Source organism: Nerophis lumbriciformis, linkage group LG23 (genome assembly GCF_033978685.3).
Source record: "Nerophis lumbriciformis linkage group LG23, RoL_Nlum_v2.1, whole genome shotgun sequence".
Classification (NCBI taxonomy): Eukaryota; Metazoa; Chordata; class Actinopteri; order Syngnathiformes; family Syngnathidae; genus Nerophis; species Nerophis lumbriciformis.
This window is the reverse complement of record NC_084570.2, coordinates 5,645,001-5,667,801: the sequence shown is the minus strand read 5'-3', so window position 1 is coordinate 5,667,801 and position 22,801 is coordinate 5,645,001. Positions and strand designations below refer to the sequence as shown.

At 43.4% G+C, this 22,801-nt stretch overlaps 1 protein-coding gene across 2 annotated transcripts in view; it reads right to left on the bottom strand.

Annotated features, from left to right (window-relative positions):
* Positions 1-337: 337 nt before the first annotated feature.
* The window catches only part of LOC133622494 (receptor tyrosine-protein kinase erbB-4-like), a 789,611-nt gene continuing 767,147 nt past the window's right edge, over positions 338-22,801 (bottom strand). For both annotated transcript variants that reach the window (XM_061985295.1, XM_061985296.1), the window contains exons 24-27: positions 12,949-13,046; positions 12,713-12,883; positions 2,686-2,956; positions 338-1,739 (exon numbers count right to left, since the gene is read on the bottom strand). In XM_061985295.1, the coding sequence (XP_061841279.1) occupies positions 931-1,739; positions 2,686-2,956; positions 12,713-12,883; positions 12,949-13,046 (1,349 nt within the window). In that variant the 3' untranslated portion in view covers positions 338-930. The remainder of the gene's footprint in view (positions 1,740-2,685; positions 2,957-12,712; positions 12,884-12,948; positions 13,047-22,801) is intronic.

The window sequence follows — 22,801 nt, the reverse complement described above, 5'->3', positions numbered from 1 at the left end:
TATTTCATTGTTGAAAGCAGACTATTGATTGGGAAGTAGAACTTCTGATTACTCACTTATAATGAAGCAGAGTCCATTCGGAACGCCCACTTTAGGTTACTACGTAAAGTAGAGTTCCTAGGGCAATAAAGTGCTAATGAAAAAAAACACGCCCTCGCCCTAACTCTTATGAAATATCGGCCAAGTATATTTTTGTGCAAAAATTGAATATTTGTCGGACATGATTGTAGATTGTGTTGTGAGAAATTGTAAGTTCTTGTTTAAATTGTCAATAATTTCATTTAAATACATGTAAATAATACTTGTACACAGCTTTGGCTGATGAAACCTAGAGATATCCCAAAGTCATTTGATTTCTACGTTCCGCTGCTTTAGGGTATTTTGGGATTTGGAGCAAAGTACTATATGTGTAAATGTAAACGTAATGTCGTCACAGCAGCACAGTTACATTTTTTCACCAACCCAATGAAAAAAAAACAAACACAATACTGTATAAAATAAATACTTCGGGTAGAAATATGAGCGTGACTGATCAGCTTCTCAGACGTGTTTTCCTCCATTTGATGAACTAAGTTGAAGCACGTTCCAAGTCCTTCATAGGTTCCTGTCAATTGCATGGGTTTCTATACATGGGAAAAAAAAGAAAAGGAAATCTTGTTCTGCTCTTCCAACGGACACAGCAGAGTGGACGGCAGTAGCTTCCGCGTGTTTCACTGGAAATGACCGTAATTCCACACGGTGACGCGTCCTCCACAATCCCACGGTCTCGGATCGCAGTCGGTAACTACAGGACAGAAGTGTAGATATCCTTCTGCTTGTCTTTCTTCCTCTGTGATGTTGCTACGGTCTATAATGGATATCATGGTTAGGGTTGGGGTTTGTGGAGGCTCTGGTCAGTGAAGTGCAGAGGTTTCTCGAGGCTGGATCACTCTAGACCACCGTATTTCTCTGCCGGTAGGGAGGAGGTGGCAGAACAGGGCCAGACTTAAGGGAAAACTCCGACATGTACTCGGGGTTTTCAGCTACTGCTGACCGAATGTGTCCATTCTGCTTGTAGAAGAGCTTAGCGTTGGTGGACCCGCCCTGGGTGCTGTCAGATGGTTTGGGAGGCAAGCTGTGCTGCCAGTACTCCGGATTGTCAAAGGTTACCTTCAGCTTCTTCCCAGCGGCTTTACCTGCCGTCTGTCCACCGTGCTTCAGCAGGCTGGCAGGCTGCGAGGCTATGTGGCTCTGGTAGCCTGGCAGGCAGGCCAGTCCGATGGGGGCCGTCGCGGTGGATGGCACACCTGAATGGCACGCCAAGACCTGCGCCGTAGTTCCTGTTTGGCTCTGGCCGGTGGAGCCGACACCGAGAATGCTAGCTTGTGCTGTAGGTTTGATGGTGTGGTGGGCGTGGAGGATGTGGGTCAGCGGAGCGTGGTGACACGGCATGCCAGATGGCGAAGGCGTGGGGAGAGGGTAGTGGGGCAGGCTGGTCTGGATGCTAAGTGGGAGGTGGGACCCTGAGGTGGCGGCTGAGATGGCGGAAGGAGGCTGGGTGGGGAGAGGCAGACCGTTTCTCCGCAGGGTCTCAGCCGTGCTATGGAAGGTGTTGAAGTAGAGGGGCTCGTTGATGTACTCGTCCTCCGCTTTGACCTGGCTGCTGGGTGTGCTGTGGTAGCCCGGGTTGTCCAACGCATGGATCTCCCCATTTTTACGCCGAGAAACAAAGGGGTTTTCCTCAATTGGGTTCAGGTATTCTGTACACACATCAGAAAAGAAGAAGGACGGACAGGAATAAAGAAAGGGTTTACGAACGGCAGATCAATTAGTCACATTTAGAAATTAGATCAAGGAAAAGGGAAACAGAAACTGAAAGGAAAAGTAGGAAGACGAGAGGTCACTTGCTAATGAGGCGTTGGAAGGGGACATGATAATGGTAATAATGGAAACCACTATAAAACAGACAGGCAACTTGCCAGAAGTTCTTTGGCACTGGAATCTCCATCTGCCGGCGGGTGAAAACACCAACAAATGACCTCTTTTCGCTGCTTCCAAGCGCTATTATAGCAGGGTGTGAAACCTATTGATTTTGCCCACTCTTGCGCTCCTTGACATTGCATCAGATGCATTTTGCCTTAGGCCTTGTTATCTTTTGAGAAGCTAAAAAAAAAATCAAAGGCATAAGAGCAGGGCTGAATTACGATCAGAGGCTGACCGAGCTCCATCAAATACTGTTAATCATCTGACAAAACCACTGGTTGTCAATGTCTTTACCTCAAACTATCACATTTGGTGCTTAATCCACATGTTCCTGGCTCGGTGTACATTGCATCTAATGACTTAATAGGTTGTGGAAGTGTGATTGTAACATCCAGTCCTAGCAAACCAATCTTTCCCTGAATACTTATTTTCTTTCTCACAAACTAGAAGCCCACAGCAGAGGATCACTCATCCTTTGGTATTTGTATTGGAGAGCTGCTGCTATGTTGAGGGCCTGTGAGTTGAAATTGTTTTGATATGTTCTAAAACTTGCATATTTAGTTGCAACTTTCAAAGGCGGTGAGCTCCAGCTTCTATGCCCTCCAGGACACACTTGAGTGTATTTTGGCTTCTGGGCACTTCTCTTGCCTTGGAGCGCTGATCTGATCGACTGTTGCCAACACTGAAATGTCATCCTCTCTGTGTGCTTTTTTGTCTCAGTACCTGATGAGCTCTTGTCCTTCATGGGGGTCATGTATCCGTCCTCGTCCGTCTCCCTGGAGACCCTCTCCCCCAGGAAGATGGTGGGGTCAGCGCTGTACCTCTGTCCTCCATTGTCTTCAGCCCCAGCTTGGCTCAGACCCTTCTTCTGCAAGTTCCCATTGCAGTGTTGATCTTCCAGGGTGGGTCCCTGCCCACCGGCGGCTTCCTCCTTTGCCCCTGCCGCTAGACCCTCTGAAGGGTTTGGCCCTCCTTCCCGATAGCCAAACTGGTTCTGGAGAAGAGCAAGGGCAGTAGATTAAGAAAGGAAATAAATAGGATTACCGTATTTTCCGGATCATAGGGCCCACTGGATTTTAAGGCGCACTGCCGATGAATGGTCTATTTTCGATCTTTTGTCATACAAAAGGCGCACCGGATTATAGGGCACATTAAAGGTGTCGTATTATTATTATTTTTTTTTCTAAATGTAAAACACTTCCTTGTGGTCTACATTAACATTTAACGGCGGTTCTTTGGTCAAAATGTTGCATAGATTATGTTTTACAGATCATCTACAAGCCCCTTTCTGACAGTCGCTTCCGGATGTGCCGTTTTGTGGGCGGTCTTCTTAATGTGGCTCACCTTCGGCAGCGTGTTCTCCCCGTCAACTTTGTTGTAGCGGTGTAGCGTGCAAGGACGGGAGTGGAAGAAGTGTCAAAAGATGGAGCATTCAGACTTTACTTAAATCAATAACGGAGCAACATCTCCTCATCCGAAAACAACAACAAGGCCGGAAATGTGTGCCGTGAAAAACCGTCCGACCGGAATTCTAATAACTAAAGTTCCTTGGGTGAATAATTCAAACTCACTACACCGGTATGTTTTAGCTCTTTCATGGCGAGTTTACTGACAGATATAAGTAAGAACTTTACACTATTTTATATTAGAAATGGCAACAGCGGAGGATGAATGTCACATAACAAGAAGATAGAGAAAAAGAAGAAGCTTATCGACTACGTCGTTGGTGCGGACTACAAAGGCGGACGCGCGCAATTTTTCAGGATTTATGAGGATCCCAAATACAGATCAGCAGGTACCAGAAGGTAAGAAAAGTTGCTTTTGCATAATATTGCGAAACGAAACGGCAGATAATGTCTTATCTTATACACACACCTAATAATACTCGTATGTTTAATGCGCCGACAATCCATCAAGTGGAGCGGCTTCATAGCTTACCAAAGTCATACTAAAACATTTTGATGGATTTTTTAGCGCCGTGTGTAACGTTCTATATTTTCAATGGAACATGTTGGAAAATGTTGGTGTTGTTTACTTGAGTGATATTGCCACCATACCCATACTTGCCAACCTTGAGACCTTCGAATTCGGGAGATTGGTGGGGGCGGGGGGAGGTGAGGGGGACGGGTTTTCGGGTTTGATGGTAGCGGGGGTGTATATTGTAGCCCGGAAGAGTTAGGGATGCAAGGGATTCTGGGTATTTGTTCTGTTGTGTTTATGTTGTGTTACGGTGCGGATGTTCTCCCGAAATGTGTTTGTCATTCTTGTTTGGTGTGGGTTCACAGTGTGGCGCAGATTTGTAACAGTGTTAAAGTTGTTTATACGGCCACCCTCGGTGTGACCTGTATGGCTGTTGATCAAGTATGTCTTGCAGTCAATTTTTTGTGCACGTAGAAGCACCAAAATTCGGGAGTCTCCCGGAAAAATCGGGTTGGGTTGGCAAGTATGACCATACCTCTTACCACGTATCTCTTATGTTTGACTGCCATCTACTGGTCAGACTTATCATTACACCATGTACCAAATAAAATTGCTTCGAGGTCGGTGAGCAAAACCAGAATTATTCCGTACATTAGGCGCACTGTCGAGTTTTGAGGGATAACAAGGATTTTAAGTGCGCCTTATAGTCCGGAAAATACGGTAAAACTTTGTTCACATCGTAGTATAACAACCCAAAATAATGACGCTTGAGCCAGCTGTGTGCCACCTGCGGCAAACTCGGTGAGACTTTTAACCTGTGCAGCTGCCGGTTGCAAGTAAAATTCAGGGAAAAGTTCTGTGGGTGTAGTCATCAGCCTTAAGGGACTGTGAGGGGCAGCCAAGCAGGGCAACAACATGCGCACACCTGAGCCTAAAAAAAGAAGCAAAAACCCCCAACAGAAAACAAAACATGACATGCAGAGTGAAGGGTTTCCTGTGGAGCTCTGTTAGTTTGCTGCAGGCTATTTAACGCTGGCCCACTCCTCTGCACCTCGCGCCAACTGCACGCACTACAGCAGTAATTACAGGAAGTGCAGCTACAAACAACAGAACAAGGGAGGAAACATCCTCAGGGTTATATCCCTCCATCATATCATTCTCTCCTCTGCAATCAGCTTCCTCCTCTTCAAAACGTTTCTGTTTGTTCTTCAAAGCGTTTTTTTTTTTTTTTTTTTTAGATTAAATCCTCTCCAATTTGATATTGGACGTACGGTACCCACTTGGCCGTAGATGACACAGGATACGAAGCAAGCTATAAAACTTGAGCTCCTTAACGTTCAAGGATTTCTTTTCAGCTAAAATGCCTAAAAAGTTATACCAAAAGTAAATGTAGACGATTGTCCAATTTGGAGTAAAGGTATGGTTTGGGGCTCTTTTCAATGCTAACAAGCTCATTCTCTCCCCCAATTGTCCAAATATGTCTAAGGCTATGTTCTTACTGCCCAATTCAGATATTTTGTTGAATTCATCCATCCATCTTCTTCCGCTTATCCGAGGTCGGGTCGCGGGGGCAGCAGCTTAAGCAGGGAAGCCCAGACTTCCCTCTCCCCAGCCACTTCGTCCAGCTTTTCCTGTGAGACCCCGAGGCGTTCCCAGGCCAGCCGGGAGACATAGTCTTCCCAATGTGTCCTGGGTCTTCCCCGCGGCCTCCTACCGGTGGGACGTGCCCTAAACACCTCCCTAGGGAGGCGTTCGGGTGGCATCCTGACCAGATGCCCGAACCACCTCATCTGGCTCCTCTCCATGTGGAGGAGCAGCGGCTTTACTTTGAGCTCCTCCCGGATGGCAGAGCTTCTCACCCTATCTCTAAGGGAGAGCCACGCCACCCGGCGGAGGAAACTCATTTCCTTGTCCTTTCGGTCATAACCCAAAGCTCATGACCATAGGTGAGGATGGGAACGTAGATCGACCGGTAAATTGAGAGCTTTGCCTTCCGGCTCAACTCCTTCTTCACCACAACGGATCGATACAGCGTCCGCATTACTGAAGATGCCGCACCGATCCGCCTGTCGATCTCACGATCCACTCTTCCCCCACTCGTGAACAAGACTCCGAGGTACTTGAACTCCTCCACTTGGGGCAAGATCTCCTCCCCAACCCGGAGATGGCACTCCACCCTTTTCCGGGCGAGAACCATGGACTCGGACTTGGAGGTGCTGATTCTCATCCCAGTCGCTTCACACTCAGCTGCGAACCGATCCAGTGAGAGCTGAAGATCCTGGCCAGATGAAGCCATCAGGACCACATCATCTGCAAAAAGCAGAGACCTAATCCTGCAGCCACCAAACCAGATCCCCTCAACGCCTTGACTGCGCCTAGAAATTCTGTCCATAAAAGTTATGAACAGAATCGGTGACAAAGGGCAGCCTTGGCGGAGTCCAACCCTCACTGGAAACGTGTCCGACTTACTACCGGCAATGCGGACCAAGCTCTGGCACTGATCATACAGGGAGCGGACTGCCACAATCAGACAGTCCGATACCCCATACTCTCTGAGCACTCCCCACAGGACTTCCCGAGGGACATGGTCGAATGCCTTCTCCAAGTCCACAAAACACATGTAGACTGGTTGGGCAAACTCCCATGCACCCTCAAGGACCCTGCCGAGAGTATAGAGCTGGTCCACAGTTCCACGACCAGGACGAAAACCACACTGTTCCTCCTGAATCCGAGGTTCGACTATCCGGCGTAGCCTCCTCTCCAGTACACCTGAATAGACCTTACCGGGAAGGCTGAGGAGTGTGATCCCACGATAGTTAGAACACACCCTCCGGTTCCCCTTCTTAAAGAGAGGAACCACCACCCCGGTCTGCCAATCCAGAGGTATCTTTTCAATGCTAACAAGCTCATTCTCTCCCCCAATTGTCCAAATATGTCTAAGGCTATGTTCTTACTGCCCAATTCAGATATTTTGTTGAATTCAATCATTAAAAGTAGTCGTTCACAGTATCAAAAAAAAAGTAAATTTCTTTGTATTTTTAATGTGCACAAAACACGATGTCACATGCGATACTCTGTGTTCATCAGTGGCGGGCCGTGCGTTTCCCACCTAGGCCGTCAGCATACTTGCCAACCTTGAGACCTCCGAATTCGGGAGATTGGGGGGGGTGTATATTGTAGGGCTGCAAGGGATTCTGGGTATTTGTTCTGTTGTGTTTATGTTGTGTTACGGTGCGGGTGTTCTCCCGAAATGTGTTTGTCATTCTTGTTTGGTGTGGGTTCACAGTGTGGCGCATATTTGTAACAGTGTTAAAGTTGTTTATACGGCCACCCTTAGTGTGATCTGTATGGCTGTTGACCAAGTATGCCTTGCAGTCGCTTGCGTGTGTCTGCAGAAGCCGCATACAACATGTGACTGGGCCGGCACGCTGTTTGAATGATGAAAAAGCGGACGCGACGACAGGTTGTAGAGGACGCTAAAGGCAGTGCCATCACGGCACGCCCTTAATATTGTTGTCCGGGTGAAAATCGGGAGAAATTCGGGAGAATGGTTGCCTCGGGAGATTTTTGGGAGGGGCACTGAAATTCGGGAGTCTCCCGGAAAAATCGGGAGGGTTGGCAAGTATGGCCTTCAGTGATGTCCGACTTCAATGAGTACCTCTCAAAATACCATCATTTACAGGTAAAAGCCAGTAAATTAGAATATTTTGAAAAACTTGATTTATTTCAGTAATTGCATTCAAAAGGTGTAACTTGTACATTATATTTATTCATTGCACACAGACTGATGCATTCAAATGTTTATTTCATTTAATTTTGATGATTTGAAGTGGCAACAAATGAAAATCCAAAATTCCGTGTGTCACAAAATTAGAATATTACTTAAGGCTAATACAAAAAAGGGATTTTTAGAAATGTTGGCCAACTGAAAAGTATGAAAATGAAAAATATGAGCATGTACAATACTCAATACTTGGTTGGAGCTCCTTTTGCCTCAATTACTGCGTTAATGCGGCGTGGCATGGAGTCGATGAGTTTCTGGCACTGCTCAGGTGTTATGAGAGCCCAGGTTGCTCTGATAGTGGCCTTCAACTCTTCTGCGTTTTTGGGTCTGGCATTCTGCATCTTCCTTTTCACAATACCCCACAGATTTTCTATGGGGCTAAGGTCAGGGGAGTTGGCGGGCCAATTTAGAACAGAAATACCATGGTCCGTAAACCAGGCACGGGTAGATTTTGCGCTGTGTGCAGGCGCCAAGTCCTGTTGGAACTTGAAATCTCCATCTCCATAGAGCAGGTCAGCAGCAGGAAGCATGAAGTGCTCTAAAACTTGCTGGTAGACGGCTGCGTTGACCCTGGATCTCAGGAAACAGAGTGGACCGACACCAGCAGATGACATGGCACCCCAAACCATCACTGATGGTGGAAACTTTACACTAGACTTCAGGCAACGTGGATCCTGTGCCTCTCCTGTCTTCCTCCAGACTCTGGGACCTTGATTTCCAAAGGAAATGCAAAATTTGCATGGTTGGGTGATGGTTTGGGGTGCCATGTCATCTGCTGGTGTCGGTCCACTCTGTTTCCTGAGATCCAGGGTCAACGCAGCCGTCTACCAGCAAGTTTTAGAGCACTTCATGCTTCCTGCTGCTGACCTGCTCTATGGAGATGGAGATTTCAAGTTCCAACAGGACTTGGCGCCTGCACACAGCGCAAAATCTACCCGTGCCTGGTTTACGGACCATGGTATTTCTGTTCTAAATTGGCCCGCCAACTCCCCTGACCTTAGCCCCATAGAAAATCTGTGGGGTATTGTGAAAAGGAAGATGCAGAATGCCAGACCCAAAAACGCAGAAGAGTTGAAGGCCACTATCAGAGCAACCTGGGCTCTCATAACACCTGAGCAGTGCCAGAAACTCATCGACTCCATGCCACGCCGCATTAACGCAGTAATTGAGGCAAAAGGAGCTCCAACCAAGTATTGAGTATTGTACATGCTCATATTTTTCATTTTCATACTTTTCAGTTGGCCAATATTTCTAAAAATCCCTTTTTTGTATTAGCCTTAAGTAATATTCTAATTTTGTGACACACGGAATTTTGGATTTTCATTTGTTGCCACTTCAAATCATCAAAATTAAATGAAATAAACATTTGAATGCATCAGTCTGTGTGCAATGAATAAATATAATGTACAAGTTACACCTTTTGAATGCAATTACTGAAATAAATCAAGTTTTTCAAAATATTCTAATTTACTGGCTTTTACCTGTATGTCACCACATGACCAATGCTGGAGAAATACTATAAAGAAACACATTTACACACTACTGGACATTGTACAAAACAAGTTATTTCTGGCGCATTTAAAATTCAATAAACCCGCATCAGCAATTAAAACATATCTTATGTGCTGCTGTCAAAATTAAAATTGCAAAAAACATAATAAACGTGAAAAAGAAGAAATAAAGAAATAAAATATCTGAACTCACATTTCATCGCCGGGACAGCTGAGCTACCTCCCGGGGTTGGCCGACATCGTCTCACAAGATGTAGTTTCTCTTTAAATATCCTTCTTGAAAATGGCCTTACAAATATATTTGTTGTCTTGTCTAATCATAAAAGATGCAGACGAGGCATGTTGGCTGAGTTCTTAAAGTTTACTCCACAGCGTGCTCATCAATAACATCCAGCTGCCGGCATGTCTACATTCAACAACCTAAACGGGGCTACTGCGCATGCTCTTCTCAACTGTGGCATGCTGAGTAATGGAGTTCCTATGTTACCTAGCTTTTTTTTTAATGATCAGCATATATTTTTCATATAAATGAAGACAGAGACGCAAAATGGGTTGCATGCCTTATTCTGCTCACTTAAAACACGCATTCCAGGCTACCAGCCAGGTCCAGCTCGTAGTGCCCAAGACCAGACTTAAAACTAGAGGAGACAGGGCCTTCTCTGTGGTTGGCCCTAAGCTCTGGAAGACTCTGCCCCTCCATGTTCGAACTGCTCCCACAGTGGAGTGTTTTAAGTCTCGTCTTAAGACCCACTTTTATTCTCTGGCTTTTAACACTACGTGAGTTGTGTGGTCCTCTGTGTTTAAAAAAAATTAGATTTCTATTTACTGTTTTAATTGGTTTTACCCTTTAAAATCGTTTTTAATCATATTTATTTTATATTGGTTTTATATGTATTTATTTTTTTGTTTTTATTCAGTCAGTGGTGGAGCTAAGGATAATATTTGAATATTGTTTTTAATATTGTTGTGCAGCACTTTGGCAACTTTTTGTTGTTTAAATGTGCTATATAAATAAAGTGGATTGGATTGGATCGGATTCCACTTTGCACATGTTTAGCAGATCAGCTTTGCGTGTGCTATGAAGTTTGCATGTGTTTTAGTACACGCAAAACCTTAGTAAATCAGGCCCTTGATGCGGACTGCAATTTTTTATGCTCTTAACTATGAAAATATTTGATTTATTAATGAGAATCCCACTTCGCAAAAATGTATTTATCACGGTCAGCAGTGTTGGGACTAAAGTAACGCCGTTACTTTCGGCGGTAAATACTAATCTAACGCGTTATTTTTTTATATTCAGTAACTCAGTTACCGTTACTACATGTTGCGTTACTGCGTTATTTTACGTTATTTTTTATGTAGTATCAGCTAGAAACTGAGAAGATCTGAGTGTGTTTTAGAGTGTGTAGAGTGTTTTGGGCTTCAGACATGATTTTATTTCAGAATTCCTTGAGAGAAAAAAACGCCTGGTTCGGCTTTGTGTATGTAGTGTGTGCCTTCCTTGATTTACAGATATGTTATGTTATTATGCTGTTTGTTACTTATGTATGTTATGTTGCAGCTATTTAAAATAGTTTCGTCAATTTGTTCTGGCCTGAAACGAATCACTCGTCTTGAGAACTGTGTGGGCATTAAGGGCGTCGCCCTCAACTGGTTCCGGTCGTACCTAACCGACAGGAGTTTTTGTGTAAAAGTAGACAGTTTTATGTCGTCCACAGCTCCTTTACCACATGGGGTCCCCCAGGGCTCAATCCTTGCCCCAATTTTATTTGCGCTTTACCTTCTCCGCCTTGGTTCTATTTTTAGGAAGTACAGTATTGCATTTCATTTTTATGCCGATGATTGCCAGATTTATTTTCCCATGGCACAAAATAACACGGTTCAACGTCTTATTGACTGCCTGCACGACATCAAAGTCTGGCTTTCAGCTAACTTCCTGAGCCTAAATGAAGATAAAACAGAAGTTATGTTGTTCGGTCCAAGTCGCTCTCCCTCCCCCAACGTTGACCTCGGCACTCTGACCCCGTATCTCAGCGACTCTGTCACAAACCTGGGGGTAAAGTTTGACTCAGATTTTAAATTCGAAAAACAAATCAGCAGCGTCGTTCAAAAAAGCTTTTATCAATTACGCCAAATAGCGAAAGTGAAACCGCTTCTATCAAGACATGATCTTGAGAAATTAATCCACGCTTTTATCTCGACTCGTCTTGATTATTGTAATGCCCTGTATGTTGGCATTAGCCAGGCCTCCCTCGCCCGCCTGCAGCTCGTGCAGAACTCTGCTGCTCGTCTGCTAACACAGACCCGCAGACGTGAGCATATCACCCCTATTTTAGCGTCCCTTCACTGGCTCCCTGTGCGTTACCGAATACATTTTAAACTCCTTTTATTTGTTTTTAAATGTCTAAACAACCTCGCGCCAACCTATCTCTCCGACCTCCTTCAGCCTTACTGCCCCACCCGATCCTTAAGATCAGCCGATCAGCTGCTGTTGACGGTCCCTGACACAAGGCTGAAGCTTAGAGGTGACAGAGCTTTCGCCGTTGCTGCTCCCAAGCTCTGGAACGACCTACCCCTGAGTGTTAGACAAGCCTCCTCTCTTCCTGTTTTTAAATCTCTCTTAAAAACATACTTTTATTCCATGGCTTTTAACACTGAGTGATATCCATCCTGCAATGGCGCCCCATAATACACCTGCTGTGATCCTGTTTTTACGTTTTTATGTTTTTATTAATTCTATTTTAATTATTATTATTTATTTTTTATCGTGTTCTGTTTGTGTTGTGTTGTGTTTGCTCGGTACTCGTTTTATCTTTTAACCTGCTCATTGTACAGCACTTTGGCTACCCCTGTGGTAAATTTTAAATGTGCTCTATAAATAAAGTTGATTTGATTTGATTTGATTTGTCTTTGTGTGTTGTATGTAGACCACATTGCTTAGCAGAGTTTAGTGATGCAAATGCATGTCATGTTGATCAACAGATTGTATTATTCTCCAGTGCAATAACAGTACTGAAATGAAGGCTAAAAGGGCATTAAAAGGGGGCCTTAAAAAAATAAAAAAATAAAAATATATATAAGTAACTAAATAGTTACTTTTCACAGTAATGCATTACTTTTTGTTGTAAGAAACTGAGTTAGTAACTGAGTTACTTTTGAAGGAAAGTAACTAGTAACTGTTACGAGTTACTAGTTTTCAGTAACTAACCCAACACTGATGGTCAGGCCTGGAACCAGTTGGAAGCAATAAATAAAGGAGTACTGTATTTACACTAACAGGACCACATTTGTCGGACTTCAATGTGTATTTGGAGTACTGTGAGGCTTTTGAGGTTAGTTGTACTCAGGTTACGTCTGTGACTGTTCCAACGTGTTTGTTTACACAGCCTGCAGATGTGTTTGTTTCCTGGAATAGTGTATAGCCATCGACCTGTTTACCAATGATGCGTAACACGCCTTGGCACACAAATATGGCGGAAAATCCCAGGTTGGTCATGGGTCGTCAAAAGAGCAAGGGTTTAAGCAGTGGGCTTACTCTGTTTGAGTCAACTCGAGGTCTCGTTGGGTATGACGGATGAGCTACGTCAAAACCGCGAGGCACCAGGTACTCATCGGCATCCATCAGGTCGTCGAGGTCCTCCTCATCCAGGAGACTCTGGAAGAACTTGCTGTCATTGGGGCTGGGCAGCTTCATCCGATCGTCTCCCTGAACATTGCAACGTTTATTTAAGGGTGGGCCGTATGAATTTGACATTGTTGCGATTGACCTACTTGAATGACCAGATATCGCTGGGGGTCCCGGGCCATCCTGCAGAATTCTGCAGCAAGCTCCTTAAACTTGGGTCTGCTGTCAGCATCAATCATCCAGCCTGGGAAAGACAAACATGGGACTAGAATGAAAGGCGGCCTTGATTATACACGATCTCAATCAGCTTGATTCTCCCAACGTAAACGAGTCGCACATTACTGACGGTGGCGGCCCAATTGGGGCCTCATTCAACTAAAGTTGCGTGACGTACGTTCAAATCCAGAAAAGTGCATACGCCTGATCAAATCTAAGCGCATTTCTTTGTTACAAATCACAATGAACGTAGAATTGAACTTAGAACACCCAGGTTACGCCCCCGCTCAAATACACAGATCCTATTGAAAGTAGCCATGTGCTTAAAGGGGAACTGCACCTTTCTTTTAATTTTGCCTATCAATCCCAATCATTATGCGCGACAAGAACACATGTTTTAGTTTTTTTTAGGATTCTAAAGATAAGGTCCTGTTAGAATAATCATGTATATATTACCACACAACTTTAGTATGCTTAAAGTCCGTTGCTATAGTTATTAGCTATTGTGCTCAAGCTGTACTTTTTCTATCTGTGCAAGAACAAAAACTTCTTGTCTGAGGGGTGGCCTCAGCCGCAGATGTTATCTTTGTTTTAGCCCGCTAACAGCCAAGGACTTCAAGGACCTCAACGAAGATAAGACGACAGCACGCAGACGAAGCAGAGACAAGGCGAAATCGCAAGGCCCCAGCACATTCCATCACGTATTGTGCGTACTGGAGCTGCTTTGCATGATATGTGTGACCACTCCTTTTAGAGGCGGCCTCAGTGATGTTGATTAGGGCAGTGGTCCCCAACCTTTTTGTAGCTGCGGACCGGTCAACGCTTGAAAATGTGTGGGGGGGGGGGTGTTTTTTTTTTTTTTTTTTTTTTTTTTAATAAAGAAATACAATCATGTGTGCTTACGGACTGTATCCATGCAGACTGTATTGATATACATTGATATATAGTGTATATATTGTGTTTTTATGTTGATTTAATAAAAAAAAATAAAAAAAATAAAAAAAATATATATATATACATACATATATATACAGTATATATATTTTGTTTTTCCTTGTGCGGCCCGGTACCAATCGGTTTGCGGACCGGTCCCGGGCCGCGGCCCGGTGGTTGGGGACCACTGGACTAGGGAACTTCTGAATAAATAGAGGGATGCGGGAGCTGTACCTTAGAGCGTAGGGCGAGACTGTGACTAAGTGTGCAGCTCCATGCGCTCTCCTCATGAGCTAAATTGAGCTCTGTCTCTGCATGAGTCCTTGCTTCTTGTCTGTTTAATAGATGTCATCAGTGTTTGAACCTGACAGGTCCCTGCACCTTGTGGCCTATCACAAGTCAGTAGGAGGTGCTTCTTTCTGGTGTTTGCAGTGATCACCACTGGGTTAAATTGCTGTGTGTTGTGATAAAATGGATGTACATCACCAAACAGACGCGTGTTTGAAAACATATAGTTGCTGCAAGTGGCTGTAGTTATTGTATAATCCTGCAATACTTTAAATGTACAGTGGTGGTCAAAGTTTACATACACTTGTGAAGGACATAATGTCATGGCTGTCTCGAGTTTCCAATCATTTCTACAACTCTTATTTTTATATGATAGAGTGATTGGAGCACATGCTTGTTGGTCACAAAAAAACATTCATGAAGTTTGGTTCTTTTATGAATTTATTATGGGTCGACTGAAAATGTGACCAAATGTGCTGGGTCAAAAGTATACATACAGCAATGTTAATATTTGCTTACATGTCCCTTGGCAAGTTTCACTGCAATAAGGCACTTTTGGTAACCATCCACAAGCTTCTGGTTGAATTTTTGACCACTCCTCTTGACAAAATTGGTGCGGTTGAGCTAAATTTGTTGGTTTTCTGACATGGACTTGTTTCTTCAGCATTGTCCACACGTTTAAGCCATTCCTTTACCACTTTTGACGTGTGTTTGGGGTCGTTGTCCTGTTGGAACACCCAACTGCACCCAAGACCCAACCTCCGGGCTGATTATTTTAGGTTGTCCTGAAGAATTTGGAGGTAATCTTCCTTTTTCATTGTCACGTTTACTCTCTGTAAAGCACCAGTTTTATTTTTATTTTTTTTAATACACTGTAGCACTTTGAGGTTGTTTACTCAATGTAAAGTGCTTTTTAAAAATAAAATCTACTACTACTACGACTACTACAGTTCCATTGGCAGCAAAACAGGCCCAGAGCATAATACTACCACCACCATGCTTGACGGTAGGAATTGTGTTCCTGGGATTAAAGGCCTCACCTTTTCTCCTCCAAACATATTGCTTGGGTATTGTGGCCATACAGCTCAATTTTTGTTTCATCTGACATCACATGGACAAAAATAAGACCTTCTGGAGGAAAGTTCTGTGGTCAAGTGTATGCCAATTTTTGACCACGACTGTATATATGCCAGCATGTCAGAAAGGATATGAAAGACTTTGACTCTTGTTTGATTACCGTATTTTTCGGACTATAAGTTGCAGTTTTTTTTCATAGTTTGGGTATTGTGGCCATACATTCTTGACTTATACTCAAGAGCGACTAATGTGTGAAGTTATTAACACATTACCGTAAAATATCAAATAATATTATTTAGCTCATTCAGGTAAGAGACTAGACCAGTGGTTCTTAACCTGGGTTCGATCGAACCCTAGGAGTTCAGTGAGTCGGCCTCAGGGATTCGGCGGAGGTCAAGACACACCCGACTCATCGTGTAAATAAAAACTTCTCCCTATCGGCGTATTACGGATACGGCAACAGCAGAAGTCAGACTGATTTGCTGGTGTGTAATTTGTTGTGAGTTTATGCACTGTGTTGGTTTTGTTCTTTGAACAAGGTGATGTTCATGCACGGTTCATTTTGTGCACCAGTAAAAAAACATGGTAACACTTTAGTATGGGGAACATATTCATCATTAATTAGTTGCTTATTAACATGCAAATTAGTAACATATTGGCTCTTAACTAGTCATTATTAAGTACTTATTAATGCCTTATTCGGCATGGCCTTATTAAAAACCTAACCCTCTAACCCTAACCCTAACCAAATAACTCTAAATTAAGTCTTTGTTACTTATATGTTCCCCTAGTGTCCAAATAACTTTAAATTAAGTCTTTGTTACTTAGAATATGTTCCCCATACTAAAGTGTTACCAAAAACATATAACTTTGTCTTGAATTTGAAAAAGAAAAACATTTTATTTTTCACTAAAGAAGGGTTCGGTGAATGCGCATATGAAACTGGTGGGGTTCGGTACCTCCAACAAGGTTAAGAACCACTGGACTAGACGTATAAGATTTCATGGGATTTAGCGATTAGGAGTGACAGATTGTTTGGTAAACGTATAGCATGTTCTATATGTTATAGTTATTTGAATGACTCTTACCATAATATGTTACGTTAACATACCAGGCACGTTCTCAGTTGGTTATTTATGCCTCATATCAAATCAAATCAAATCAAATCAACTTTATTTATAGAGCACATTTAAAATTGACCACAGGGGTAGCCAAAGTGCTGTACAATGAGCAGGTTAAAAGATAAAACGAGTACCGAGCAAACACAACACAACACAAACAGAACACGATAAAAAATAAATAATTAAAATAGAATTAATAAAAACATAAAAACATAAAAACAGGATCACAGCAGGTGTATTATGGGGCGCCATTGCAGGATGGATATCACTCAGTGTTAAAAGCCATGGAATAAAAGTATGTTTTTAAGAGAGATTTAAAAACAGGAAGAGAGGAGGCTTGTCTAACACTCAGGGGTAGGTCGTTCCAGAGCTTGGGAGCAGCAACGGCGAAAGCTCTGTCACCTCTAAGCTTCAGCCTTGTGTCGGGGACCGTCAACAGCAGCTGATCGGCTGATCTTAAGGATCGGGTGGGGCAGTAAGGCTGAAGGAGGTCGGAGAGATAGGTTGGCGCTAGGTTGTTTAGACATTTAAAAACAAATAAAAGGAGTTTAAAATGTATTCGGTAACGCACAGGGAGCCAGTGAAGGGACGCTAAAATAGGGGTGATGTGCTCACGTCTGCGGGTCTGTGTTAGCAGACGAGCAGCAGAGTTCTGCACGAGCTGCAGGCGGGTGAGGGAGGCCTGGCTAACGCCAACATACAGGGCATTACAATAATCAAGACGAGTCGAGATAAAAGCGTGGATTAATTTCTCAAGATCATGTCTTGATAGAAGCGGTTTCACTTTCGCTATTTGGCGTAATTGATAAAAGCTTTTTTGAACGACGCTGCTGATTTGTTTTTCGAATTTAAAATCTGAGTCAAACTTTACCCCCAGGTTTGTGACAGAGTCGCTGAGATACGGGGTCAGAGTGCCGAGGTCAACGTTGGGGGAGGGAGAGCGACTTGGACCGAACAACATAACTTCTGTTTTGTCTTCATTTAGGCTCAGGAAGTTAGCTGAAAGCCAGACTTTGATGTCGTGCAGGCAGTCAATAAGACGTTGAACCGTGTTATTTTGTGCCATGGGAAAATAAATCTGGCAATCATCGGCATAAAAATGAAATGCAATACTGTACTTCCTAAAAATAGAACCAAGGGGGAGAAGGTAAAGCGCAAATAAAATTGGGGCAAGGATTGAGCCCTGGGGGACCCCATGTGGTAAAGGAGCTGTGGACGACATAAAACTGTCTACTTTTACACAAAAACTCCTGTCGGTTAGGTATGACCGGAACCAGTTGAGGGCGGCGCCCTTAATGCCCACACAGTTCTCAAGACGAGTGATTAAGGTGGCGTGGTCGATATAACGTACACTTATTCAGCCTGTTGTTCACTATTCTTTATTTATTTTAATTTGCCTTTCCAAATGTCTATTCTTGGTGTTGGGTTTTATCAAATACATTTCCCCCAAAAGTGCGACTTATATATGTTTTTTTCTTATTTATTATGCATTTTCGGCCGGTGCGACTTATACTCCGGAGCGACTTATACTCCGAAATATACGGTACTCAATTTATTACATACATGGCGTCCTCCTCGGTCTGCAGTGCCAGTGTGCGGCCACATTATGAATATGAATCATTAAACGCTTTGGCAAAAAGGTGAATTTTGTGTTGTTAAAAATCAAATCATATCTGTATGTCGCCAAAGTAACCGTAGCCTGTAGAAATGAACGAACGTCAGCCACGAAGTTGGCGTGAGGCAGCGCACATTTACACGTCAAGGTCAATCTTGATACATCTAATTTTTGCCGTGCGAAAAGGCGTACGCGAAATGCCGTTTTCCCTGTCTGAGTCCTATTGAGGGCCTTGCTCAAATAGTTATTAGCAGAGGTGGGTAGTAACACGCTACATTTACTCCGTTACATCTACTTGAGTAACTTTTGGGATAAATTGTACTTCTAAGAGTAGTTTTAATGCAACATACTTTTACTTTTACTTGAGTATATTTATAGGAAAGAAAAGCTACTTTTACTCCGCTCCATTTATCTACATTCAGCTCGCTACTCGCTACTGATTTTTATCGATCTGTTAATGCACGCTTTGTTTGTTTTGGTTTGTCAGACAGACCTTCAAAGTAGGATCTATCGCATGCCTGCGTTTCACCAACCAAATACAGTCACTGGTGACGTTTGACTCCGTTTCACCAATCAAACAGAGCCAGGCGGTCACATGATTAACTGCACATAAAGTTTCAGCGGCAAACAACAAGCTTAAGCTTACATGAACTCAACGTCAAATTTGAGGAAGCACATCGCGGTAAGTAACGTTAGTAGATATTTTGGCTGTCACCGTAGGCTGATGTTAGTTTCCCTGCTATGAATCACTGTCAAATGTACTTCGTGTGGGGACATTTATTAACGCACTGCAGCCTCATAGACACACACACACACACACACACACACACACACACACACACACACACACACACACACACACACACACACACACACACACACACACACACACACACACACACACACACACACACCAATCAGTGTGTTCCCAGGTGCAGCCCACACCAATCAGTTTATGGTTTGCGTAAAGGCTAACTTGTTATTTTCCTTTGTAATCTCTGCCTACTGAGCCTATGGTGCTGTTAAGTTATTGTGGCTCAATTTGCCTTAATTTTTTTTATGTTAATGTATTATGATTTAATATATATTATTGTTTTAGTTGCTTAAAGGGGAACATTATCACCAGACCTATGTAAGCGTCAATATATACCTTGATGTTGCAGAAAAAAGACCATATATTTTTTTAACCGATTTCCAAACTCTAAATGGGTGAATTTTGGCGAATTAAACGCCTTTCTATTATTCGCTCTCGGAGCGATGACGTCACAACGTGACGTCACATCGGGAAGCAATCCTCCATTTTTTTAAACACATTACAAACACCGAGTCAAATCAGCTCTGTTATTTTCCGTTTTTTCGACTGTTTTCCGTACCTTGGAGACATCATGCCTCGTCGGTGTGTTGTCGGAGGGTGTAACAACACCAACAGGGACGGATTCAAGTTGCACCAGTGGCCCAAAGATGCGAAAGTGGCAAGAAATTGGACGTTTGTTCCGCACACTTTACCGACGAAAGCTATGCTACGACAGAGATGGCAAGAATGTGTGGATATCCTGCGACACTCAAAGCAGATGCATTTCCAACGATAAAGTCAAAGAAATCTTCCGCCAGACCCCCATTGAATCTGCCGGAGTTTGTGAGCAATTCAGGGACAAAGGACCTCGGTAGCACGGCAAGCAATGGCGGCAGTTTGTTCCCGCAGACGAGCGAGCTAAACCCTCTGGATGTCTTGGCTCACACCGCTTCTCCCGTCCCTTATGCCACCGAAGATGATCAAGAGAAGAATATCGACCCTAGCTGCCCTGGCCTGCTGACATCAACTCCAAAACTGGACAGATCAGCTTTCAGGAAAAGAGCGCGGATGAGGGTATGTCTACAGAATATATTAACTGATGAAAACTGGGCTGTCTGCACTCTCAAAGTGCATGTTGTTGCCAAATGTATTTCATATGCTGTAAACCTAGTTCATAGTTGTTAGTTTCCTTTAATGCCAAACAAACACATACCAATCGTTGGTTAGAAGGCGATCGCCGAATTCGTCCTCGCTTTCTCCCGTGTCGCTGGCTGTCGTGTCGTTTTCGTCGGTTTCGCTTGCATACGGTTCAAACCGATATGGCTCAATAGCTTCAGTTTCTTCTTCAATTTCGTTTTCGCTACCTGCCTCCACACTACAACCATCCATTTCAATACATGCGTAATCTGTTGAATCGCTTAAGCCGCTGAAATCCGAGTCTGAATCCGAGCTAATGTCGCTATAGCTTGCTGTTCTATGCGCCATGTTTGTTTGAGTTGGCATCACTATGTGACGTCACAGGAAAATGGACGGGTGTATATAACGATGGTTAAAATCGGGCACTTTGAAGCTTTTTTTAGGGATATTGCGTGATGGGTAAAATTTTGAAAAAAACTTCGAAAAATAAAATAAGCCACTGGGAACTGATTTTTAATGGTTTTAACCCTTCTGAAATTGTGATAATGTTCCCCTTTAAGAGATATTCCTGGCTCTGAATTTGCTCATTGCTATTTTTATGTTTTTGTGCATTATTTGTTGCCGTCATCATTAAACGAACAGGTTACTCATCAGTTACTCAGTAGTTTTTTCACAACATACTTTTTACTTTTACTCAAGTAAATATTTGGGTGACTACTCCTTACTTTTACTTGAGTAATACATCTCTAAAGTAACAGTACTCTTACTTGAGTACAATTTCTGGCTACTCTACCCACCTCTGGTTATTAGGCAAGAGAAAAAGCAGGTTTCCCTTGATGAGGCCACAGCTGGTGTACACAAAGCAAAGCCCTGAAGGTGAAAGGAAAGGCCAGGTGGTATGTCCGCTCTCATTAGAAAGGAATCACACGCATGTACGGACTTCTTTGTTTGCACCCTCGTTATAGCCACGGCGATGCAGATACATTCAATTGTCTGAATTCAAATATATTATTCATAATGAGGTCAGATGTAACACTTGCACCCTAAGGGCTGCAGTTTAGAAACAGATATGTGAACTTTTCAAGGCGCGTTTCTTTGACCCTAAAATGAAATTGGTCCAAGAATGTTTATGTTTTTATTTTTCATAAAACATTCTTCTTTTCAATCTCCAGGGAGGAAGTAGTAGTCTGTAGGGCTTTGTTGTAAGGCTAAACAAGCTGCAGGGCATTGTTGCGTTTGAGCTGTCAAAAGCAATTGGTGCTGCTTTTACATTAGGAGAATAAATATTAGATGCCATGACATTTCAATTGGATTAACATTTTCGTCTCGGGAATAATGTTTTGATGTCATGCTCTGAGATGAGTCACATCATCTCTCTATTGGTATTTCAGCCATGAGAACAGAGAGGAATGGGGAGAGAAGTTCATGTCAGATAATTGAAGCCAAGAGAAAAGTCAATCCGTCATTGTTGAGCCGAGCGACCACCAGGCTGGCGCTACGTGAAGGACGGCCAATCTGCCGATAGTTGGCAGCGGACAAAGCTTGGACCGGTGCTCATGCCTTCTTGGAAATATTTGAAGCCATGGACACCATTTGCCGTGTTCAAATTAAGCCGGTGACTGAGCGGACGATGGGAGAGCCTTAGGAGGATTTGGGCTGAATGAAGCAAATGCATGGTTTAGACGCAAAACGCATTGTGGGTTTTTGTTCCAGATGGGAAAACAAAATGAGCTTGCTGTGCATCTATCAATTACTTGTTTAATCATCTACAAACCCCGTTTCCATATGAGTTGGGAAATTGTGTTAGATGTAAATATAAACGGAATACAATGATTTGCAAATCCTTTTCAACCCATATTCAATTGAATGTACTACAAAGACAAACTTTTATTTATTTTTTGCAAATAATAATTAACTTAGAATTTCATGGCTGCAACACGTGCCAAAGTAGTTGGGAAAGGGCATGTTCACCACTGTGCTACATGGCCTTTCCTTTTAACAACACTCAGTAAACGTTTGGGAACTGAGGAGACACATTTTTTAAGCTTCTCAGGTGGAATTCTTTCCCATTCTTGCTTGATGTACAGCTTAAGTTGTTCAACAGTCCGGGGGTCTCCGTTGTGGTATTTTAGGCTTCATAATGCGCCACACATTTTCAATGGGAGACAGGTCTGGACTACAGGCAGGCCAGTCTAGTACCCACACTATTTGACTATGAAGCCACGTTGATGTAACACGTGGCTTGGCATTGTCTTGCTGAAATAAGCAGGGGCGTCCATGGTAACGTTGCTTGGATGGCTCCAAAACCTGTATGTACCTTTCAGTATTATTGGCGCCTTCACAGATGTGTAAGTTACCCATGTTTTGGGCACTAATACACCCCCATACCATCACAGATGCTGGCTTTTCAACTTTGCGCCTATAACAATCCGGATGGTTCTTTTCCTCTTTGGTCCGGAGGACACGACGTTCACAGTTTCCAAAAACAATTTGAAATGTGGACTCGTCAGACCACAGAACACTTTTCCACTTTGTATCAGTCCATCTTAGATGAGCTCAGGCCCAGCGAAGCCGACGGCATTTCTGGGTGTTGTTGATAAACGGTTTTCGCCTTGCATAGGAGAGTTTTAACTTGCACTTACAGATGTAGCGACCAACTGTAGTTACTGACAGTGGGTTTTTGAAGTGTTTCCTGAGCCCATGTGGTGATATCCTTTACACCCTGATGTCGCTTGTTGATGCAGTACAGCCTGAAGGATCGAAGGTCACGGGCTTAGCTGCTTACGTGCAGTGATTTCTCCAGATTCTCTTAACCCTTT